Source organism: Salvelinus sp. IW2-2015, linkage group LG4p, assembly GCF_002910315.2.
Source record: "Salvelinus sp. IW2-2015 linkage group LG4p, ASM291031v2, whole genome shotgun sequence".
NCBI lineage: Eukaryota > Metazoa > Chordata > Actinopteri > Salmoniformes > Salmonidae > Salvelinus > Salvelinus sp. IW2-2015.
The window spans coordinates 13,960,499-13,982,122 of record NC_036841.1 but is presented as its reverse complement, the minus strand read 5'-3'; the positions used below and the strand labels follow the sequence as shown (position 1 = coordinate 13,982,122).

General features: G+C 44.1%; 1 protein-coding gene across 2 annotated transcripts; it reads left to right on the top strand.

The window, feature by feature from the left end:
* The first annotated feature begins 1,370 nt into the window (after positions 1–1,370).
* Positions 1,371–19,794, top strand: tmprss4a (transmembrane serine protease 4a). Of its 2 annotated transcripts, none has more exons than XM_023982592.2 (13): positions 1,371–1,459; positions 12,618–12,672; positions 12,834–12,977; positions 13,350–13,502; positions 13,718–13,844; positions 13,959–14,078; positions 15,140–15,183; positions 17,419–17,581; positions 17,950–18,116; positions 18,537–18,632; positions 18,776–18,918; positions 19,132–19,281; positions 19,467–19,794. In XM_023982592.2, the coding sequence occupies exons 3-13, from the start codon at positions 12,866–12,868 to the stop codon at positions 19,476–19,478; spliced, it is 1,287 nt and encodes a 428-aa protein (XP_023838360.1). In that variant the 5' UTR covers positions 1,371–1,459; positions 12,618–12,672; positions 12,834–12,865; the 3' UTR covers positions 19,479–19,794. The 2 variants fall into 2 exon arrangements, with proteins under 2 accessions (XP_023838360.1, XP_023838359.1); XM_023982591.2 differs by lacking the exon at positions 1,371–1,459 and adding an exon at positions 4,574–4,945.
* Positions 19,795–21,624: the final 1,830 nt, after the last annotated feature.

The window sequence follows — 21,624 nt, the reverse complement described above, 5'->3', positions numbered from 1 at the left end:
ATAAGACCCAGATGCAGACAGTTCAAAGTTTTTTTTACAAAAACAGGGGGCAGGCAAACGACAGGTCAAGGGCAGACAGAGGTCAGTAATCCAGAGCAGAGTCCGAAAGGTACAGAACAGCAGGCAGGCTCAGGGCAGGGAGAGGTCAGTAATCCAGGGCAGTGTCACAAGGTACAGAACAGCAGGCAGGCTCAGGGCAGGCAGAATGGTCAAAACCGAGAAAACTAGAAAACATGGACTAGAGATGAAAACCAGTAGTACGGGAAAACTGCTGGTAGGCTTGATGAGACAAGACAAACTGGCGACAGACAAACAGAAAACACAGGTATGAATGCACAGTGGATAATGGGGAGAATGGGCGACACCTGGAGGGGGGTGGAGGTAAGTACCAGACAGTTCTAACAGATCACGGTGTGACACCATGCAACTTATCACGTGGCTTGTCAAGTAAATGTTTACTCCTGGACTTATTTAGGCTTGCCATAACAACAGGGTTGAATACTTATTGACTCTAGACATTTCGGGGGGGGGCAGAATTCCACTTTGAAATTGTGCGGTATTGTATTTAGGCCAGCGACAAAAAAATCAAAATTGAATACATTTTCAATTCTGTCTGTAACACAACAACATGTGTAAAAAGACAAGGCACTGTAGACACACAGCATTTACACAGAACTGATAACTGTTGAATGAGACTATTGAGACAATGTTCCCATCTCTGAGCCCATAGTTACTGATCAATAGTGTTGGCATCGGGGTAGGGGTCTGACTGTTTTCTACATACACCGACACCGGTGCGTATAGAGGGGATACCTTGAGGTGGCGGAGAAAAAGCTTCACAGAGAGTATGAGTATCGTGCATGACCTGCCTGTTATCTATTTTAACCTCGATGTTAGACAATTTAAAATGTTATCAATCCGATTCCGTTTGAAATCGTCATCACAGAGCAGTATTTTCCCTGAACTGTTTCCTTATATCCAATACCTCCAGCACACAGACAGAGGTGGTGTGTGACGTGAGAGTGAGGGGGACACAACACACTGACCAGAAACAAGTCTGAATGTGTTTCCCTGGACTCATTCTCAACCATCCAAGCTAAAAAAAAAAAAACTAAAAAAACCAGAGAGAGCGAGAGAGAGGTGGGATCGCATTAAAGGAAGGTTGCTCCCTAGTAGGCCGGCTTGAGCAACACAAACAATGAGAGAGGGAAGGAAGCAGGAAGAGAMGGTAGGTTCTGGCACGTAAAACGTTATATTGGACATTGTAGTCAAAGGGACTGAGAAGGTGTAGAGAAGTGCAAGCATATTCAAAGCTCACTTCTACCTCTGCAGTCTTACTATAAGGATCCAGGTGGACCCCTAAAGACCACCAGGCGAACACTGACTCCAACAACCAGAGACCACCTGATTAGGACTCAGGGTGAAAGACCGACAGGCAATAGTAACTGGTTAACCTCATGTGAGTGACACAATTTGATCATTTAATTCTTAAGATTCTAAGCCGTGGAATGACCATCTTGTTTTAAGATGGTCATGCCATGGATCATTTAGCTATTTGATTTTGAATTGTAGGTATGCAAATATTTATATATATATATATATATATAAAGGGGGGTAGGCACAGAACTCCCTTCATACTTCCATAGATTTTTTAAAGATAGTACCGGTTACCTTCACACTTGTGGGGGTCGTGTTATTGACAGTCCCCCCTTTCCATAGAATGGACATGATAATCTGTAGGCCAAACCGTTCGGACACTACAGATGTTTTTGTTAGAAGACACATTTTTGGGATGTCTCATGGTCTGACAAACACCTCTGTAGCTCAGCCACCTTCCACGCAAATGCAGAAGGCTGCCACCGATTGCAGATATTTCTAACGTAAACTGACAGATTTCGATGGGAATTGTTTATGATGTTACTTAGATTGATGCACCGGTACGTCAATAGACTCTATGGAGTTCAATAAGCAATGTTGTGTTGTGTATTGTTGTGTATTGCAACCTGGACTCAGGGGTAGACGTAACATAGTAAAATGAAATCCAGGATACTCCAATTATTGTGATATGTTACGTTTCGTATGGTACATATGGTACATCCATTTTGTACGATATGTTACAAATTACAATCGTATGATATGTTACGATTTGCAATTCGTACAATATTTTATGAATTTCAATTCATATAAAACGTTATGAATTTACAAAATGTATGATATGTTCCGTATTACAATTTGTGTGGCTGACATTAGCTAGGTGGCTAATGCTAACTTTAGCTAGGTGGCTAATGTTAGCTAGGCTAGGGGTTAGGGTTAAATGTTAAGGTTAGGGTTAATGTTAGTGTTAGGAGTTAGGTTAAATGGTTAAGGTTAGGCTTAGGGGAAGGGTTAGTTGCAAAGTAGCTAAAAGTGGTATTTAGCTAAAATGCTAAAGTTGTCCTTGATGAGATTTGAACACAAAACATTTGGGTTGTTAGATGTTTACTTATACACCTACCCATTCACCCCGTCCAACCACCCTACGTTTGTTTTTGCATTAAGTAACCTTCTGTCTCATGTAACCATACCAAACGTAACATATCATACTAATTTGAATGTCTCGGATTTACATGTACTATATTACGTCTAGTCTATGAGACCAGGCTGTGCATTATTGTGCATTTTAGTGTAATTCAATTATGTGGGGGCACCATTGCTTGTGCAGGCTTTATTTTATTTCTAAATGACAGTGTTGAGAGTGAACAATGGCTGTAGAACCTCATAAAGTTTGGTGTGTCTGTTTAACAGAAGCCAGGCCAGGTCAGGAGAGAACTTTGATAAAAATTATCTTCGGTAAGAGGATGGTCAATGTCCATTTTGATTGAGCTTGCACTAAGATTTAAAGATAGTGATTGTGAGATAATCAAGGTTAGGTATTGGGACACTAAAGCAAACGTAATAAATCACTCCACACAACTATAGAGGCCTGAGGGTAACGTTAGTTCAGCAGTGCCAGTCTGGATAATATTTAACAAATCCCAGACAATTTTGTACAGACTATGCTATACTGTCATTGCTGTAGAGACGATTCAAATTCCTCTTTTCCCTCTCTTCCTTCACACTCTCTCTCGCTCTGCATCCCTCACCTCACTCTCTCTGTCTCCCTCCGTTCAGACTCTTTATTTCAGTGTCTGAACTTTTTATCACAGTTGGGTGGCAATAACACGAACAGTTCATGGTGACACGTCGATTGTACTCTACTGTGGAACGGCGTTTTGTTATCTATTGCTGACATATCAACGTCTTATTCAGAAGTTATTTTGGTTTGGCGGAGCTCGTTAACGGAGGCGAACTTTGAAACCAATAGAAAGTTCTCCATTTGCATTACTTCCTTGTTCTGAAGTTGGAAAACAGTAGTGTGATGAGAGGGCCAGGGGTCACGGTGTGGGTCATCATGGATTACAACCGGCTTCTGTTCTCAACAGAGGACCATTCTCTTTTATCCTGTCCTCTCTTTGTCTCTCTCTCTCTCTGACTGTCCGTCTCTCTCGCTCACTCTCACATAACCTCTCGGGCAACACGAGACCACCTAGGTTCTGCAAAGTAAACCAGGCAAGTTGCACGTACACAGACTGTTTTGACTGTGTTGATCCCTTGAGTACATTGTAAACCTTTTGTATAGCATGACCACAAAGCCACAGATCTGTATTGAAGTCAGAGTTCATTTGTTACTGCTCGATGTTGTCTAGCAATTCAGCATTGTTCAATGAGGAAACGGGCGGGCTCACAGGGAAGTAAGTTATTGGGTTATGAATCACTTAGAGTAGGCAAGCTGTTAGTTGAAATCAAAGAAAAATTGACCTATTGTTGACCATGGACTGGAAGGACACATTGAGAACCCAGAAGGAAACTGACCGATTATTTACTCCGGTGACACAATTAAAACGTTCCCAGAAATGTCACCCACGTGCCACACATAGCCTGAGGGGTGGTGGGATATTATATCAAGCTTTTGGCAATACGATTGTCAAATCCCCTAGTGAGGAGGGTTTTTGAAAAAGAGGAGTTACAGTAGAAACAAGTTTCTGGCCCAAGATATGATTGTCATCACGTATGCATTCCTGGGTTATGAGACATATGTCCTCTGGCTCAGAGAGCATAGCCGGACTGGAACTCCAACTGATTCTACACACTAATTATTATTCAGTCAAAACAACAGGACAGGACTGGCCCACGCCCTGACCTGAAGGCGACTCACTACACACATCAGGTGCTTGTGTTTGAATGTGTGCGTGCACGTGTGTACGCGCGTGCGGCTTTGTCCGTCTGCCTATGTCTGTTCCTGTGTGTCTGTGCTTATTTGCGTGCGTGCATTTTTTTTATACATTCATGGACGAGAGATAGAGGAACAGAAAAAGAGAGAGATAGCGCCACCAGATCAGTCAAGGTAGTTTGTGTGAGGAGAGAGATAGAGGAAGTACACACGTAGAGAGAGGATAAGGTGTCCTATTACAGATACTAGTTTGGTGTTGTTTAGCGAGCATGGGGCTGGGCCACTCACAACAAATCCCTGTGGATTTCCGCAACACGGATACGCACAGAAACACACCGGCAGTCGCTAATACAGCAGCATACTTTTACAGCAGCAGGGCAAGTTAGGCAGCCTGCAGGACCGATCAAGTTTCACTGCCTGTGAATTGAGGGACAAACAACAGGGTTCCGAGAGGGCGAGAGAGAAAGATAGCAAGAGAGAGAGAGAAGGAAGGAAGAGAGAATAACCATAAGGACCGGCACAGAGTTGTGAGAGGTAAAACTGTAGAGGTAGAGGGAGAGAAGGCACAAGACGAAGGGAAGGGAGACTCTGTTGAAGGGAGATCTACTTGCTCCAGAGAGTGAAGTACAGTGCATCCTCTGTACCCTGTGACCTGTGAGTCTGGGCCAGCTGAGAGGGGACTTCAGCACCATGAGTGTGAGTAGAGATGGAGACTACAGTCTGTGAAAATAGGGGATCGGGCTAATCGCCTGTGGAGTAGTATTGATCACCTGTCACTCAGCTCTTACTGTGGACTTGCACAGTGGTGGTTTACGGGTTCACAGGGATGAGACTTTAGAGAAAACGAAACATATGGGATAACATGGCCATGTGTACCAGTATATAAATGTACGGTCTGTGTGTTTAGTGAACAATGGTTATGTATGCAAATAGTCCCTTGCAAAGCAAAGCGATCCTCAAGTGCATTTTAAAGTATTCCCATGTTGACGTTTTAAAGCCTCATTTTGAGGCGACTGTTCTGACAATGTCTAGATTCTTGTGAGATCTATATGTATGAAATAGACATAGATTGGGGTTATTGGGATTGTACACGTCTGTCGTTTTTGTGGTCAGCCTGCAGCATTACGTAGGGCAGACGATGTGCCTTGGTGCCAGAAAGACTAAGTGTTCAGCGATCAGTTCGTGTACGGAACTGGTGTGCATTTGCGTGTGTATGCCCATGAGTGTGCATGAATGTGTCTGTGTGTTTGTTGCTGGAGATTAAAACTCACAAGTAACTTCTCTAAAGGCCTTTCTTAATCTCTCACTTTAAAGTTCAACCCACAAAGGAGAGAGAGCACCTTTTGATACACCAAGGTGAAACATGCCAAGTGATTTTATCAGTGAAACCTTCTGTGGCCCAGCTCTGCTTCCCAAGGTGCTTCCTCAAATGCAAACTGGGTCTAGTCCCAGTGTTTACTCCACTGCATGGGCCAAATGGGCCCATATCCTCTCTCTCGCTCTCTTTTTRTCTCTCTCTCTCTTTATCTCTGTCTTGCTCTGCATATTTCTCTCTCTCTCTCTCTCAATTCAATTCAATTCAAGGGGCTTTATTGGCATGGGAAACATGTGTTAACATTGCCAAAGCAAGTGAGGTAGATAATATACAAAAGTGAAATAAACAATAAAAATTAACAGTAAACATTACACATACAGAAGTTTCAAAACAATAAAGACATGACAAATGTCATATTATATATATACAGTGTTGTAACAATGTACAAATGGTTAAAGCACACAAGTTAAAATAAATAAACATAAATATGGTCTGTTTTTACAATGGTGTTTGTTCTTCACTGGTTGCCCTTTTCTTGTGGCAACAGGTCAAATCTTGCTGCTGTGATGGCACACTGTGGAATTTCACCCAGTAGATATGGGAGTTTATCAAATTGGATTTGTTTTCGAATTCTTTGTGGATCTGTGTAATCTGAGGGAAATATTCTTCTCTAATATGGTCATACATTGGGCAGGAGGTTAGGAAGTGCAGCTCAGTTTCCACCTCTATTTTGTGGGCAGTGAGCACATAGCCTGTCTTCTCTTTGAGAGCCATCTACCGCGGCCTTTCTCAATAGCAAGGCTATGCTCACTGGTCTGTACATAGTCAAGCTTTCCTTAAGTTTGGGTCAGTCACAGTGGTCAGGTATTCTCACTGTATACTCTCTGTTAGGGCCAAATAGCTTCTAGTTTGCTCTGTTTTTTTGTTTTTCTTTCCAATTGTGTCAAGTATTATCTTTTTGTTTTCTATGATTTGGTTGGGTCTATTGTGCTGTTGTCCTGGGCTCTGTGGGGTGTGTTTTGTTTTGACAGAGCCCTAGGACCAGCTGCTTAGGGGATCTTCTAGGTTATTCTTCTATAAGGTGATGGCTTTGTTATGGAAGGTTTCGGAATCGCTTCTTTTAGGTGGTTGTAGTTTAACGGCTCTTTTCTGGATTTTGATAATTAGTGGGTATCGGCCTATATTCTGCTCTGCATTTTTGTTGTTTACGTTGTACACGGAGGATATTTTTGCAGAATTCTGATGCAGAGTCTATTTGCGTGTTTGTCCCATTTTGTAATCTGTTGGTGAGCGGACCCGCACCTCACAACCTTAAGGGCATGGGCTCTATGACTGTTTCAAGTATTTTTAGCCAGATCTCATTGGTATGTTGAAATTTATGTTCGCTTTTGATGGACTAGAATGCCCTTCTTGCCTTGTCTCTCAGATCGTTCACAGCTCTGTGGAAGCTACCTGTGGTGCTGTGTTTAGGCGAGGTATGTTATAGTTTTTTGTGTGCTCTAGGGCACGGTGTTAGATGGAATTTCTGGTCGTGGCGACTGACCTTTTTTTGGAACACCTGTATTTTGGTCTTACTGAGATTTACTGTCAAGGCCCATGTCTGACAGGAATCTGTGCAGAGATCTAGGTGCCTGTGGGCCCTCTTGGTTGTGTACAGAAGAACCAGATCATCAGCAAACAGTAGACTTTGACTTCGGATTCTAGTAGGTGAGACCGGGTGCTGCAGACTGTTCTAGTGCCGCGCCAATTCGTTGATATTATTGTTGAAGAGGGTGGGGATTAAGCTGTCTGTTCTACCCACGACTCGCTGTGAGAAGAGTGTTGTGTTTTTTTGCCAATTTTAACCGCACACTTGTTGTTTGTTGTACATGGATTTATGATGTCGTATGTTTTTACCCAACACCACTTTGACTCAATTTGTATAGCAGACCCTCATGCCAATGAGCGAAGGCTTTTTTGAAATCACAGATGAGGAAGAATTTTGCCTTTGTTTTGTTTGTTTGGGTTGTCAATTAGGGTGTGTAGGGTAATACATGTCTGTTGTCAGGTAATTTGGTAAAAAGCCAATTTGACCATTTGTCAGTACATTGTTTTCATTGGAATGTTCGAGTCTGCTTGTTGACTTCCTCTTCTCTCTCTCTCTCTCTCTCTCTCTCGCTCTCTCTCTCTCTCTTCTCTCTCTCTCTTCTCTCTCTCTCTCTCTCTCTCTCTCTCTATTTCTCTCCTCTCTTCTCTCTTCTCTTCCTCTCTCTTCTGTCTTGCTCTGCATATTTCTCTCTGGGATTTTATTCCACCACACCTTGTAAGTGTATGCCAACTGTTTGTCAAATTGAATTCTTGCAATGAGGTCATCATTGACATACAGCAGATTCTGTGATTCAGGTTTGGGTTGTACTGTTAGATGTCTTGTTGCAAAGTAGGCGATCCTTCAAGATACACATTTGAGTAAATGAATGGAGAAGGGCCAGCAGTTAGTGATCTCTAGTTTATATGTGGTCTACAAATCACTAGGAGTCTCTGTTTTCAATAGTTTGCTATGTGCTGTATATTGCTGGTCACCTTTGATGAAACATTGCAGGCATTTATGTTATGTTTGGTACTGGGCAGTCAGCTGTCAGCTCCAAGATGTGCATAGTCACATGTCAAGTTGAACTGGCTCACCCTCCTCTTCTCCCACCTCTGTAGTCTACCGTCCATTCTTTCTTTCTCTCCTTTCTGCTCGCTCTTTGTAACCATATTTCCTGGTCACATAGCCTGCTGATGTTCACCTAGATTAGTTTATGTTTACAGTACATCTACGTGGAGAGTTCCACCAACCAGCAGCGTATCTATGACTCATGCAAATCATAAAAGATTTTGAATGACACACTCGCGCGTCTCTGTGCGTTTGAGTGTGTCATTCAAATCAACATTTACATACGGTCCGTGTGCACAGGCATGCAATCCGTGTTGTGTTTAATGCTAATCTTATGGGACCGATCTCTTTCACTTATCTGCCGTTGTCTTTCAACACCTTTCCTAAATGAGCAAGCATTTTCCTTAAAGAGAGACTGGTATCATACCCTGTAGCCGTCCAAATTATTTTATATAATGGAGGATTATACAGTAAATTAATGAAATATCAATATGAAATTAGCTTTTTAGGTAAACTTTTGTATCTCTGGTCTTACTGTTGTGTTACATGTGGAAGCACTCCAAGGCAAATTGAACGCAAACCCATGTCTAGCAGTTACTTCATCTGAGGCTTTGACATAGGACGCTTACAGTCAGGCACAGTGTATCCGCCTCTCTGACACACATAGCCCCCCCCCATTTTGTTACGTTACAGCCTTCTTCTAAAATTGATAAAAAATAATAATAATCCCATCAAACTACACACAATACCCCGTAATGACAAAGCAAAAAAAACGTGTTTTTAGAAATGTTTGCAAATGTATAAAACATTTAAAACAGAAATATCTTACTTACATAAGTATTCAGACCCTTTGCTATGGGACTCTATATTGAGCTCAGGTGCATCCTGTTTCCATTGATCATCCTTGAGATGTTCCTACAACTTGATTGGAGTCCACCTGTGGTCAATTCAATTGATTGGACATGATTTGGAAAGGCACACACCTGTCTATATAAGGTCCCAAAGTTTACAGTGCATGTCAGAGCAAAAACCAAGCCATGTGGTCAAAGGAATTGTCCGTAGAGCTCCGAGACAGGATTGTGTTGTGGCACCAATCTGGGGAAGGGTACCAAAAAATGTCTGCAGCATTGAAGGTCCCCAAGAACACAGTGGACTCCATCATTCTAAAATGATGTTTGGAACCGACAAGACTCTTCCTGGAGCTGGCCACCCGGCCAAACTGAGCAATTGGGGGAGAAGGGCCTTGGTCAGAGAAGTGACCAAGAACGCGATGGTCACAATGAAAGAGCTCCAGAGTTCCTCTGTGGAGATGGGACAACCTTCCAGTAGGACAACCATCTCTGCAGCACTCCACCAATCAGGCCTTTATGGTAGAGTGGCCAGACGGAAGCCACTCCTTGCAGTTTGCCAGAAGGCACCTAAAGGACCTTCAGACCATGAGAAACAATATTCTCTGGTGTGATGAAATCAAGATTGGGGGAAAATTGGCACCATCCCTATGGTGAAGCATGGTGGTGGCAGCATCATGCTGTGGGGATGTTTTTTAGCAGCAGGGACTGGGAGACTAGTCAGGATCGAGAGAAAGATGAACGGAGCAAAGTACAGAGGGATCATTGATGAAAGCCTGGTCCACAGCTCACAGGACCTCAGACTGGGGCAAAGGTTCATTTTCCAACAGGACAACGACCCTAAGCACACAGCCAAGACAACGCAGGAGTGGCTTCTGGACAAGTCTCTGAATGTCCTTGAGTGGCCCAGCCAGAGCCCGGATTTGAACCCGATCACATCTCTGGAAAGACCTGAAAATAGCTTTGCAGCGACACTCCCCATCTAACCTGACATAGCTTGAGTATGTCTGCAGAGACGAATGGGAGAAACTCCCCAAATACAGGTGTGGCAAGCTTGTAGCGTCATACCCAAGAAGACTCAAGACTGCAATCGCACAAAACCTTTACTATGAAGCCCCTAAATAAGAACTGGTGCAACCAATTACCTTCAGTAGTCACATAATTAGTTAAATAAAGTCCACATTTGTGCAATCTAAGTGTCACATGATCTCTCACATGATCTCAGTATATATATACACCTGTTCTGAAAGGCCCCAGAGTCTGAAACACCACTAAGCAAGGGCCATCACCAAGCAAGCGGCACCATGAAGACCAAGGAGCTCTCCAAACAGGTCAGGGACAAAGTTGTGGAGAAGTACAGATCAGGGTTGGTTATAAATAAATATCAGAAACTTTGAACATCCCACGGAGCACCATTAAATCCATTAATAAAAAATGGAAAGAATAGGACACCACAACAAACCTGCCAAGAGAGGGCCGGCCACCAAAATTCACAGACCAGGCAAGGAGGGAATTAATCAGAGAGGCAACAAAGAGACCAAAGATAACCCTGAAGGAGCTGCAAAGCTCCACAGCGGAGATTGGAGTACCTTTCCACAGGACCACTTTAAGCTGTACACTCCACAGAGCTGGGCTTTACGGAAGAGTGGGCAGAAAAAAATAAGCAAACATGTTTGGTGTTTGCCAAAGGCATGTATATGGAAGACAGTACTCTGGTCAGATGAGACTAAAAGTGAGCTTTTTAGCAATCAAGGAAAATGCTATGTCTGGCGCAAACCCAACACCTCTCATCACCCGAGAACACCATCCCTATAGTGAAGCAAGTTGTGGGGATGTCTTTCATCGGCAGGGACTGGGAAACTGGTCAGAATTGAAGGAATAATGGATGGCGCTAAATACAGGGAAATTCTTGAGGGAAACCTGTTTGTCTTCCAGAGATTTGAGACTGGGACGGAGGTTCACCTTCCAGCAGGACAATGACACTAAGCATACTGCTAAAGCAACACTCGAGTGGTTTAAGGGGAAACATTTAAATGTCTTGGAATGGCCTAGTCAAAGCCCAGACCTCAAACCTATTGAGAATCTGTGTTATGACTTAAAGATTGCTGTACACCAGCAGAACCCATCCATCTTGAAGGAGCTGGAGCAGTTTTGCCTTCAAGAATGGGCAAAAATCCCAGTGGCTAGATGTTCCAAGCTTATAGAGACATACCCCAAGAGACTTGCAGGTGTAATTGCTGCAAAAGGTGGCTCTACAAAGTATTGACTTTGGGGGAGTGWATAGTTATGCACGCTCAAGTTTTCATATTTTTTTTGTCATATTTCTTGTTTGCTTCGCAATAAAAAATATGTTGCATCTTCAAAGTGGTAGACATGTTGTGTAAATCAAATGATACAACCCCCCCCAAAAATCTATTTTAATTCCAGGTTGTAAGGCAACAAAATAAGAGAATGCCAATGGGGGTGAATATTTCGCAAGCCACTGTACCAATAAAAAAAACTAGAAAAACTAAAAGAAGTATTTTTGGATTTGGGGTTTAATGGTATAATCTGTAAACAAAAGCACCGAACTTTAAATACAGAAGACCAGCAGCAGTTAAGCACTGTGTTTACCCAGCCACTAAGAGCCCTGTCCCTCCCTATAGCAACCACCTTCCTTGTCCCTCCGCCAGTATGACCCTCCATATCTGCGGGATGGTGTATTGTATGGTGGGGGGGGCTTCCATATTAGGACAGCCTCAGTCTCAGCAGGACTTGGGTTCGCTGTTGCTCAGCGTGTCAGGAAGGACCGGGTGACAGTCCGTAGACTGTACACATAGTGTATTAGTCTGGTGACAGATTTGTGCAGTATTTGTGCCGCCGGTTGGAGAGATCGGACTAAACAGACAGTACTGTAGATACCTAACAGACTGCTTGAGAGGCTTGTCACTGGTATTTTGGGATGTTGTTGCTTTCGGATCGTGACGGTTGTTTCACCAGTCAGCAGGTTTCATCCACCGAGGCAATGACCTATGACTCATGACAGTTATGATGGCAGGTAGTTGCGTTTCTGTACAACTGAACAATTCTATAATCATGAACACAATGTCATATAGAGAACAGTTAACCAAGTGTATATTCTATAACACAATATATTTGTAAAGCTGGGGCAGAACTGTCGATTACATAACTTGAATTAAGTCATGTATAGCTTGACTCATTATATTACTGTGTATATAACATGCTCCACGATTTAAGATCTATTGCCCTTAAATGGAGTGGAATCGAACAGCGTAAAGCAACTACATACAGAGCAGAGAACCACACCTGAGCCTGTGTCATATGACTGTCTCTGTCTCTGTGTCGGACCGGGCCTTGGAATTGTGCCCACAGCACTAGGAGTGACAGTCAAAACACAACTTTGTGATGGGAGGCACACTGTGTTTCGTGTGTGTGCTCCTGATCCAATCTGTCATGCCTCCCCTTCTCTCGACCCTAGAACCTCACACTCGTACACACTGTCACACATTCTGCACTGAGCACAGTAAGACCCCCTTTGTCTCATTCACTCTCCTCTCTCTCTCTCTCCAGACTGACACCTGGCTCGCTGAAGAAGGCAATAGACCATTAAATCCTAGACAACAAGGTAAGCCATTGTTGTGGAATTGATACATTTTGAAATGATATTGCACAAGCATGGAATAATATGCAATGTCATACTGTCTAATTATGCTTTAGTTGCACGTGTCTACGTTTGAAATAGCTACAAAATGCTGATTGCTCTGTCTCTATCTTCCTCTCTCTCAGTTGTAGTGCGGCCTGGTCGAAAAAGAAAAGTCATGCCGGCTCCGAACTCCCAGAAAGGGAAGTCCTCGTCGAGGAAGAGGGTCCTGATCACCGTGTTGATGGTACTGGTAGTGCTGGGGATCCTGGCCACGGCTGGCTACTTCAGTGAGTCCAGCTTCAACACCCATCATACCTGCATCCCAAACGGCACCCTACTCCCTACGTAGTGCACTACTTTTTGAACAGCGCCCATAGGGATCGAGAGTAGCGCAGTCAAAAGTAGTGCAATATGTAGGGAATAGGGTGCCGTTTGGGACGCAAGCCCACCTCTGCACCCTCTCCTAACCTTCGCTAACACAAGACATACTAGTACTTCACCCCCCCTGTGCAAATGCTCAATGATTCACAATCAAACAGTAGCAACCTTATACAATTTGATTCCACAAAACTTGTGTGAATGATTCATTTCAGTCGCCAAACCATATTATTTCAAGAACCTGTCTCTGTCTTCTGTACTCTCTCCTCCTTTCACCCCAGTCGCGCAGCTGGTCAACAGTAAGTTCTTCTTCTGCTCCCGGTCGGTGAAGTTCATTCCCCTGGACAAAGCGTGTGATGGGATGGCGGACTGTTCAGGAGGAGAGGACGAGCTCACCTGTGTGACCAACATGACGGTCAACACTACCTTTCCAGGTAAACACACACACATACACATGCACAAACACACAAGCATGCATACATATACAAACACACACGGACAGGTACTCACACACACCACTCCATCTATACATCTTTATACATCTGTGTCACTTCTATATGGTTCCTCTCATTCTTCTCTCTCTCTCTCTCTCTCTCTCTCTCTCTCTCTCTCTCTCTCTCTCTCTCTCTCTCTCTCTCTCTCTGTGCAGTGCGTCTGGTCTCTGAGCAGAGTGTTCTCCAGATCTACAGTGACGGGACAGGATGGAGGAGTGTGTGTAGTGAGGACTGGACCCAGCAGCACACAGAGAAAGCCTGTCAGCAGCTGGGCTACACCTAGTGGGTCTCCTCCCTCCATAACTCACTCACTGCTCACCGAGCAACTCTTTTTTACATGTTCAGTATCTCTTAAATGTCTTTAAAATGTCTCTCCGTCTCCACTCGTTCCCACAGTAAACCCGTCAGTAGTACCATCTCAGTGAGGAACTTGTCCTCGTCCCTGAAGACAGGACCGTTCTCAGGGGTCAGGGTCGCAGCCGAAACCACCCCCATTTACCAGACTGTCATTGACCGGTAAGCATTAGGAGATGGGTCGTAATTGAGCCTGTTACCGTGGTGTGACTCTACAGTGTTCTGACGTTCACTCGGACACTTTCCAGCTGTGAGATTTAGTTTCAACAGAAAGGAGAACGGATCGGTAAAAATATACACAGTTCCTTGGTATCAAATACGGTTGGATAATTATCTTCATCAGTGCAGTAAATGGAGATTTGAAACAGGTCTAAATGAATGTTCCGCACTTTGCGTACTTCTGTCTGTACTTCTCTTATGGTACTTGTCTTATTTTCGCCAGGCCATAATTGTAAACAGTCATTTGTTCTTTATTGAACTGCCTTGTAAAATAAAGGTTAAATAAAAGTAAATGACTATATTGACCATGCAGCTAATGTCTGCATCACTGTTACACTGTTCACTATACAGTGTTTGGGTTGGTTTGCTCCCATCCCACTGCCACTGTAGGAAGATGGCTATGTAGGCTCAGGCAATTGTGACATGCCAAATAGAATGCATGAATGCCACTCATGACATATGGGATGGCACCACCCTGTCTGTTTACTCTAAAACAGCCAAAGGAACTGGAAAAACAGGTCCTCTTTTTTCTTTCCTCCTTTTCTTGTCTCTCTCTACTTGTGATGCGTACAACTGCATCGTTGTTACGTGTACTCTCTCTCCGACTCCCAGCGTACACGTTACAGTCATCTCTCTCTCTCTCTCTCTCTCTCTCTCTCTCTCTCTCTCTCTCTCTCTCTCTCCGACTCCCAGCGTACACGTTACAGTCATCTCTCTCTCTCTCTCTTCCTCTCTCGATGTGTGTCTCTGACTATGCAATGCTCTCTGTTTTTCTGACACAAACAATTTAGGAGTTTCTGTTCTTTCCCCATCCTTGTTTCTGTAATTAGAGGAAACAAGAAGTACGAGTATGTTATTTCTGACTGACACTAAACCGACACTGATGATTAACTCTGGAATCTTACTCAATGTCTACCTATGATGTTTGGTAATTGCGTTTTGAATGTGTCTCTATGCACACCACATGTGATGTGTGTTGAATTCCCCTCTCTGTCTGATTGCAGCCAGGTGTGTAACTCAGGATCCGTGATCTCCCTGACCTGCTCTGGTAAGCCTTGCCTCTGCCTCTGATACCCAGCCTCACACTGCAGTGCTTTCGGAAAGTAGTCAGACCCTTTGACTTTATGTTACGTTACAGCAAGGGTGGGCAATTCCTGTCCTCGAGCGCCTGATTGGTGCCACAGTTTTGCCCCAGCTCACACACCTGACTCCAATAATCACCTAATCAAGAGCTTCAGTTTAGAATGCAATTTGATTCATCAGCTGGGTTTGCTAGGGATGGAGGAAAAAGTGACACCTCTCAGGCCCTCGAGGACTGGTGTTGACCACCCCTGCGTTACAGCAATATTCTAAAATGGATTGAATAAAATAATTCCTCAACAATCTACACACAATACTCCATAACGACAAAGTGAAAACAGGTTTGTAGACATTTTTGCACATTTATTAAAAATAAAAAACAAATACCTTATTTACATAAGTATTCAGACCCTTAGGCTATGAGACTGAAAATGGAGTTCAGGTGCATCCTGTTTCACTTGTGGTAAATTCAATTGATTGGACATGATTTGGAAAGGCACACACCTGTCTATATAAGGTCCCACAGTTGACAGTGCATGTCAGAGCAAAAACTAAGCCACGAGGTTGAAGGAATTGTCCATAGAACTCGGAGACAGGATTGTGTCGAGACACAGATCTGGGGAAGGGTACCAAGGAATTTCTGCAACATTGAAGGTCCCCAGGAACACAGTGGGCGCCATCATTCTTAAATGGAGGAAAATTGGAACCACCAACACTCTTCCTGGAGCTGGCTGCCTGGACAAACTGAGACATCAGGGGAGAAGGGCCTTGGTCAGAGAGATCACCAAGAAGCCGATGGTCGCTCTGACAGAGCTCCAGAGTTCCTCTGTGGAGATGGTGGAACCTTCCAGTAGGACAACAATCTCTGCAGCATTTCACCAATCAGGCCCTTATGGTAGAGTGACCAGATGGAAGCCACTCCTRAGTAAAACGCACATCACATCCCTCTTGGAGTTTGCCAGAAGGAACCTAAAGGACTCTCAGACCATGGAAAAACAATTCTCTGGTCTGATGAAGCCAAGGTTGAACTCTTTGGACTGATTTCCAAGCGACACATCTGGAGGAAACCTGGCACCATTCCTACAGTCAAACATGGCGGTGGCAGCATCATGCTGTGGGGATGTTTTTCAGCGGTGGGGACTGGGAGACTAGTCAGGATTGAGGAAAAGATGAACGGAGAAAAGTACAGAGATCCTTGATGAAAACCTGGTCCAGAGTTCTCAGGACCTCAGACTGGGGTGAAGGTTCACCGTCCAACAGGACAACGACCCTAAGCACACAGCCAATATAACGCAGGAGTGGCTTAAGGACAAGTCTCTGAATGTCCTTGAGTGGCCCAGCCAGAGCCCGGACTTGAACCCGATCAAACATCTCTGGAGAGACCTGAAAATATTTGTGCAGCAATTCTCCCCATCTTATCTGACAGAGCTTGAGAGGATCTGCAGTGAAGAATGGGAGAAACTCCCCAAATACAGGTGTGCCAAGGTTGTAGAGTCATACCCAAGGAGACTCGAGGATAATTGCTGCCAATGGTGTTTCAACAAAGTACTGAGTAAAGGGTCTGAATACTTCTGTAAATGTGAAATTTCAGTTTTTTATTTGTAATACATTTGTAAAAAAAAATGTTTTTGCTTTGTCATTATGTGATATTGTGTGAAATGATATGAAAATAAACTATTTAATCCATTTTAGAATGAGGCTGTAACGTAACAAAATGTGGAAAAAGTCAAGGGGTCTGAATACTTTCCGAATGCACTTTATGTCACCTTCCTCTCCCACTTTACTGGACTCCCCCACTCTTTCCACCCGACTGGTCATTTGGAAAAGACTTGAGTGATATTCATCATCCAAGTTGAGTTGAGTTGTACAAGAGATCGCGACAGAAAGACTGAGACACAGAGACAGACAGATGGGTTCGGACTACAATCTCCATCTCTGACAGTGATGAAGAGTGCAGGCCAACATGACAGTATCCAGGCAACAAGCCACTTTGTAAAGGGTCAGTGCTAGATTGAGTGTGTTACTTAACTGACAGGTAGCAACGCTAACTGCCAAAGTTCTAATTTGCGTTTTACCCCACTGCTAATTCTATATTTTCTCGCCAAACCACCTTCGCGTAAAAGGCAACTCCTGTGATGCTACCTTTAGTACTTTACAAAACTCTTCAGTGGACTAAACGGTCTTTCCCCTGTGTGTGTGTCAGACTGTGGAGAGCGGGGGCGATCGGACCGTATCGTGGGGGGTGTGGATGCGTCTATAGAAGAGTGGCCGTGGCAGGTGAGCCTGCAGCAGAACGGACAACACACCTGTGGAGGGTCACTGGTGTCACCAGGCTGGGTCATCACAGCAGCGCACTGCTTCTCTGGGTCAGTACCACTGGACACCCAACAGGGTGGCGGGTAGCCTAGCGGTTAAGAGTGTTGGGCCAGTAACTGGAAAGCTGCTGGTTCGAATCCCCGAGCCAACTAGGTGAAAAATGTGTTGATGTGCCCTTGAGCAAGGCACTTAACCCTAATTGCTGTCTGCTAAATTACAAAAATGTAAAATCATCTACACTGTAGAATGTATCTACTCTGGATATCTACAGCTWGCTTAACCAGACATAAACGATTTAACTCTGACCATCCAATGTGGAAACTCCCATAAAGTATGCAATCGTATACTATGCTTAAGCATCTAGAGACAGAGGTCCTGCTGCTAACCTCTGTACCTCTTACCTCTCCTGGTCCTACAGTAGTAAGAAAGAACTGAGTCGCTGGCAGGTGGTGTCTGGGAAGACCTACATGGGCACCCTGGGAGGCTCGTATGTGGACAGGATCATACTGAACGGACGCTACAACGCAGTCCGCAATGACTACGACCTGGCCATGATGAGGCTGACCAAACCCATCACTGTAGGAGGTATGTCACTTGCCCGACGTGACGTTTAAGCAACGCACAGACTGTGGTACTGAATTTGCTGGACAGTTCCAGGTTTCTCAAAGGCTAGACATAACAAAAGCCCCACATCCACCTATTCTGGTTTTAAATATACTTACCATGAAGAACATTTCTCAGCACTCTCAAAAATGAATCCTAAAAGCACTACATATCGATATGGAAAAATCTACTTGTGAAAGCAGTTCGATTCCAGGAAGAGAGAATGCATTCAGGGTAGATTCTGACCTCTAGTGGCCAATTTATCAAACTGTCAATTTCAATGAGTCTTGCAACATGGGCCATCCCTCTAGGGAAATACTGTATATTTAGATTGCAATGAGAGTAGGCTGTGATTTATTTATGAAGAAGTACATGTCATTAACGTTCTGTTTCCTCCACCAGACTCTCGTCGGCCCGTGTGTTTGCCCCCTAAGAACCTGGGCCTGAAGGCAGGAGACATTATGACGGTGACAGGCTGGGGCTACCTGGAGGAGAAGGGTGAGCACACAGCAAACAAAACTTGCCTTTCTCTCACCCTCGTCATCTCTATCCAACAAGCACATGTACTCAAAATGATTCTCACAGAATGTTATTAATAGTCACTTTCTTCTCTTCTCCTTCTCATCCCACTGTCACCTCAGGTAAAGTGTCTCCTGGCCTCCAGAAGGCTACCCTTCCCCTTATAGACAGTGATCAGTGCTCCAGTCCCACTGTCTATGGTTCCTCAATTACTCCCAGGATGCTTTGCGCTGGTTACCTGAAGGGCAAAGTGGACGCATGTCAGGTAAGAAGTGGAATGTTTGCTTTGAGAAAAACAGAAGAGAAACTAAGATAGATTTTGGCGTGAGTACGTTCGACGACTCGTCCTGTAAGAAAACAAAACGGGAAGACCTTATGACACTCTATAGAGTATCCACCCTCAACTTTGGCAGTTGCCATATGTGTATAGTGCGTAATTCCGGTGTACCTAATGCAATTGTTGGGTCATGTGTTGTAGGGAGACAGTGGTGGTCCTCTTGTGTACCTGTCAGAACAATGGCAGCTGGTGGGGGTGGTGAGCTGGGGGGTCGGCTGTGCCAGAGAGGGTCGACCAGGGGTCTACTGTAACGTGGACGATATGCTCAACTGGATCCACACTGTCATGGAGGTATGTATGTATATATGTCTGCTCACACAGGAGAGGCAAGGAGCTAGTGCATTTTAATAGTGTTTCTTTGCACTTTGTTCTATGTAAAGTCTAGATGAGGTATGCTGCTGCCCTGGAAATTAAGACGAATAATAGTGTCTTTTACACAATGTAATGGTTTGACCATGTGTACTTTATTGTTCTAGAAAAACTCTTGAAGCCTCAAACCATGACCAAGATGCTCTATTGCGTTGGGCTCCCTGATTTCAGTGGATCTACGTAGAGCTCATGGGACTAGAAGAGGAATCCTCTTCAAAGTGCAATTTAAAACCCCTACAACAATACATAACTCAAACCAACACACACACACACATGCCCACACTATCAGATATGCACAAAAGTGCACGGACGCAAACACACACGGACACACACAACACTCCTTCTTTACTACAGGTTATTCACGGTGTGGCTTGTGCCATTTTTAGGTATCTCAGGGGCCACTGACGTGGCAGTGAAAAAACGATCGCTTAAGYAGACAGTCGGTCTGGGCCCGCGTCCCAAATGGCACCCTATTGCCTTTTAAAGTGCACGACTTTTGATCAGAACCCTGCGGGTGAAAGTGGTGCACTATCAAGGGAATAGGGGGCCATTTGGYACGAAGCCTGGGCTTTTCACATGGCTGAGCACTTGAGACAGGACTCTCACCAAGTGCCTCTGRCGTCTTTTCTGTCAACGAGGTTGCGAGAAGACAGCCATGCACGCRGTGCCTGACCACGTTTATAAATGTAACGTGGTCATGTGACCACGTCTTCACGTGGGTATTGAAACGCACTGCACAATGTTCAACATGTTCACCCAACTGTCCATGGGTGAAATGTCTTCATGAAAATATATGTAGGTAAAGTTTATGTGCCATGCAGTTGAAAATGGCATTTTTACCAAATGTTAAATGAGTATGGTGCTGTGACGTGACGTGAACCTCAATGGAGGGGTTATTAGTCTCCTCGAAATACCGTGCTGTAGATCCCATCGTGGATTCACTTGTGCACTTTCAGGTGGTCAGACCTATTCACGGTGTGCCAATAGATTTCCAGTGTGCAATTGGAATAATCCCTACAATATGCACATGTGCAAGGTTCTGATTAATGACGTGTGTTTTTTTAAGACATTGTGATTTCCTTTCTTTGTATAGAGATTTCCTTTCTTTGTATAGCTGTACATATTGTATACGACGCAGAAGTTGTTGTCTGTGTAAGATCAGAATGTCTGTCTTGCACGTGTTGTTGGTATGTTTTATAAAGGGATGCCTGTGTTAAATAAATGATCAGATTGGGATGAACTTTGAGTAATTGGATGTCTCGGAAGTGTGTGATTGTAATGCCTAAACCCTGTATTCATGACATGTAAGCCTGAGTCATCCTGTTGGCTATATGGGGAAGTTACAAGACAGTAGTGCCAGTAAAGTTACTCCACAGCCTCAGCAACAGACAGACACAATAACTCCTTTTATGCAAACCTTTATTTCATATATATATATATATATGTATACTTGTTTTCTACAATCCAGAGAAAAAAACGATTGAAGTGCATAGTTATGAGAGGGGAGAATGTGGGACATTATTACAGAGACAAATTAAGGGGAGTTGCACATTCACTTTATAGTTAAACGAAGCATCGTGTTGGAGACCGAGGGAGTTGAGTTGGGTCAGCCATCGACTGCCTCACAGTAAGTGGGTGAGTATGTTTGGTGGGTGAGAGGGCGAGCTGTTTTCTTCAGCACGAGCCACATTAGCCCTCATACTCAGCTTGGGCTTGACAGTGGTCGTTACAATTTAGCAAGACATTACGGAAGTACAGCACTCTTTAACCCCAATAACAAATAGCAAATGTAGTGTACTTAGTCATCAGTTAGGATGATATTGCCACTTGAGTCCATTCAAGCCTGGCCGTTTAGTGACTACGACCCACAGACAGTAACGCCGTGGGTGAGGCCAGTGAGGGAGTGAAAACAGCTCCTCCTCAGAACCCTGGACAGCTCCTTGGAGTAGAGGATGATGGGTAAAAACTGTGTACACCTATAGGTGTGTGTTGTGATTCTAACAGGCAGTAACCTGGCTACCTGTGAGCTCAGAGTAAAAGTCATATCCATTTAAGTAAGGAGTAAACTGTGCTGTGGGTAGCTTGAGTTGGCTACAGATGCACATTGTAGTAAGGATTCAAATATATACTTATTTTGCTTGTTTGTTTCACTTGGCCTCGGTGGGCTAAAACAGCGCACAACTGAGCCCATAGAAAAGGTGTTTTAAAATGCAGTTTGGCCAGGGGACCTGTACCGTTCTGTACAGTATACTGCAGGTTGGAACA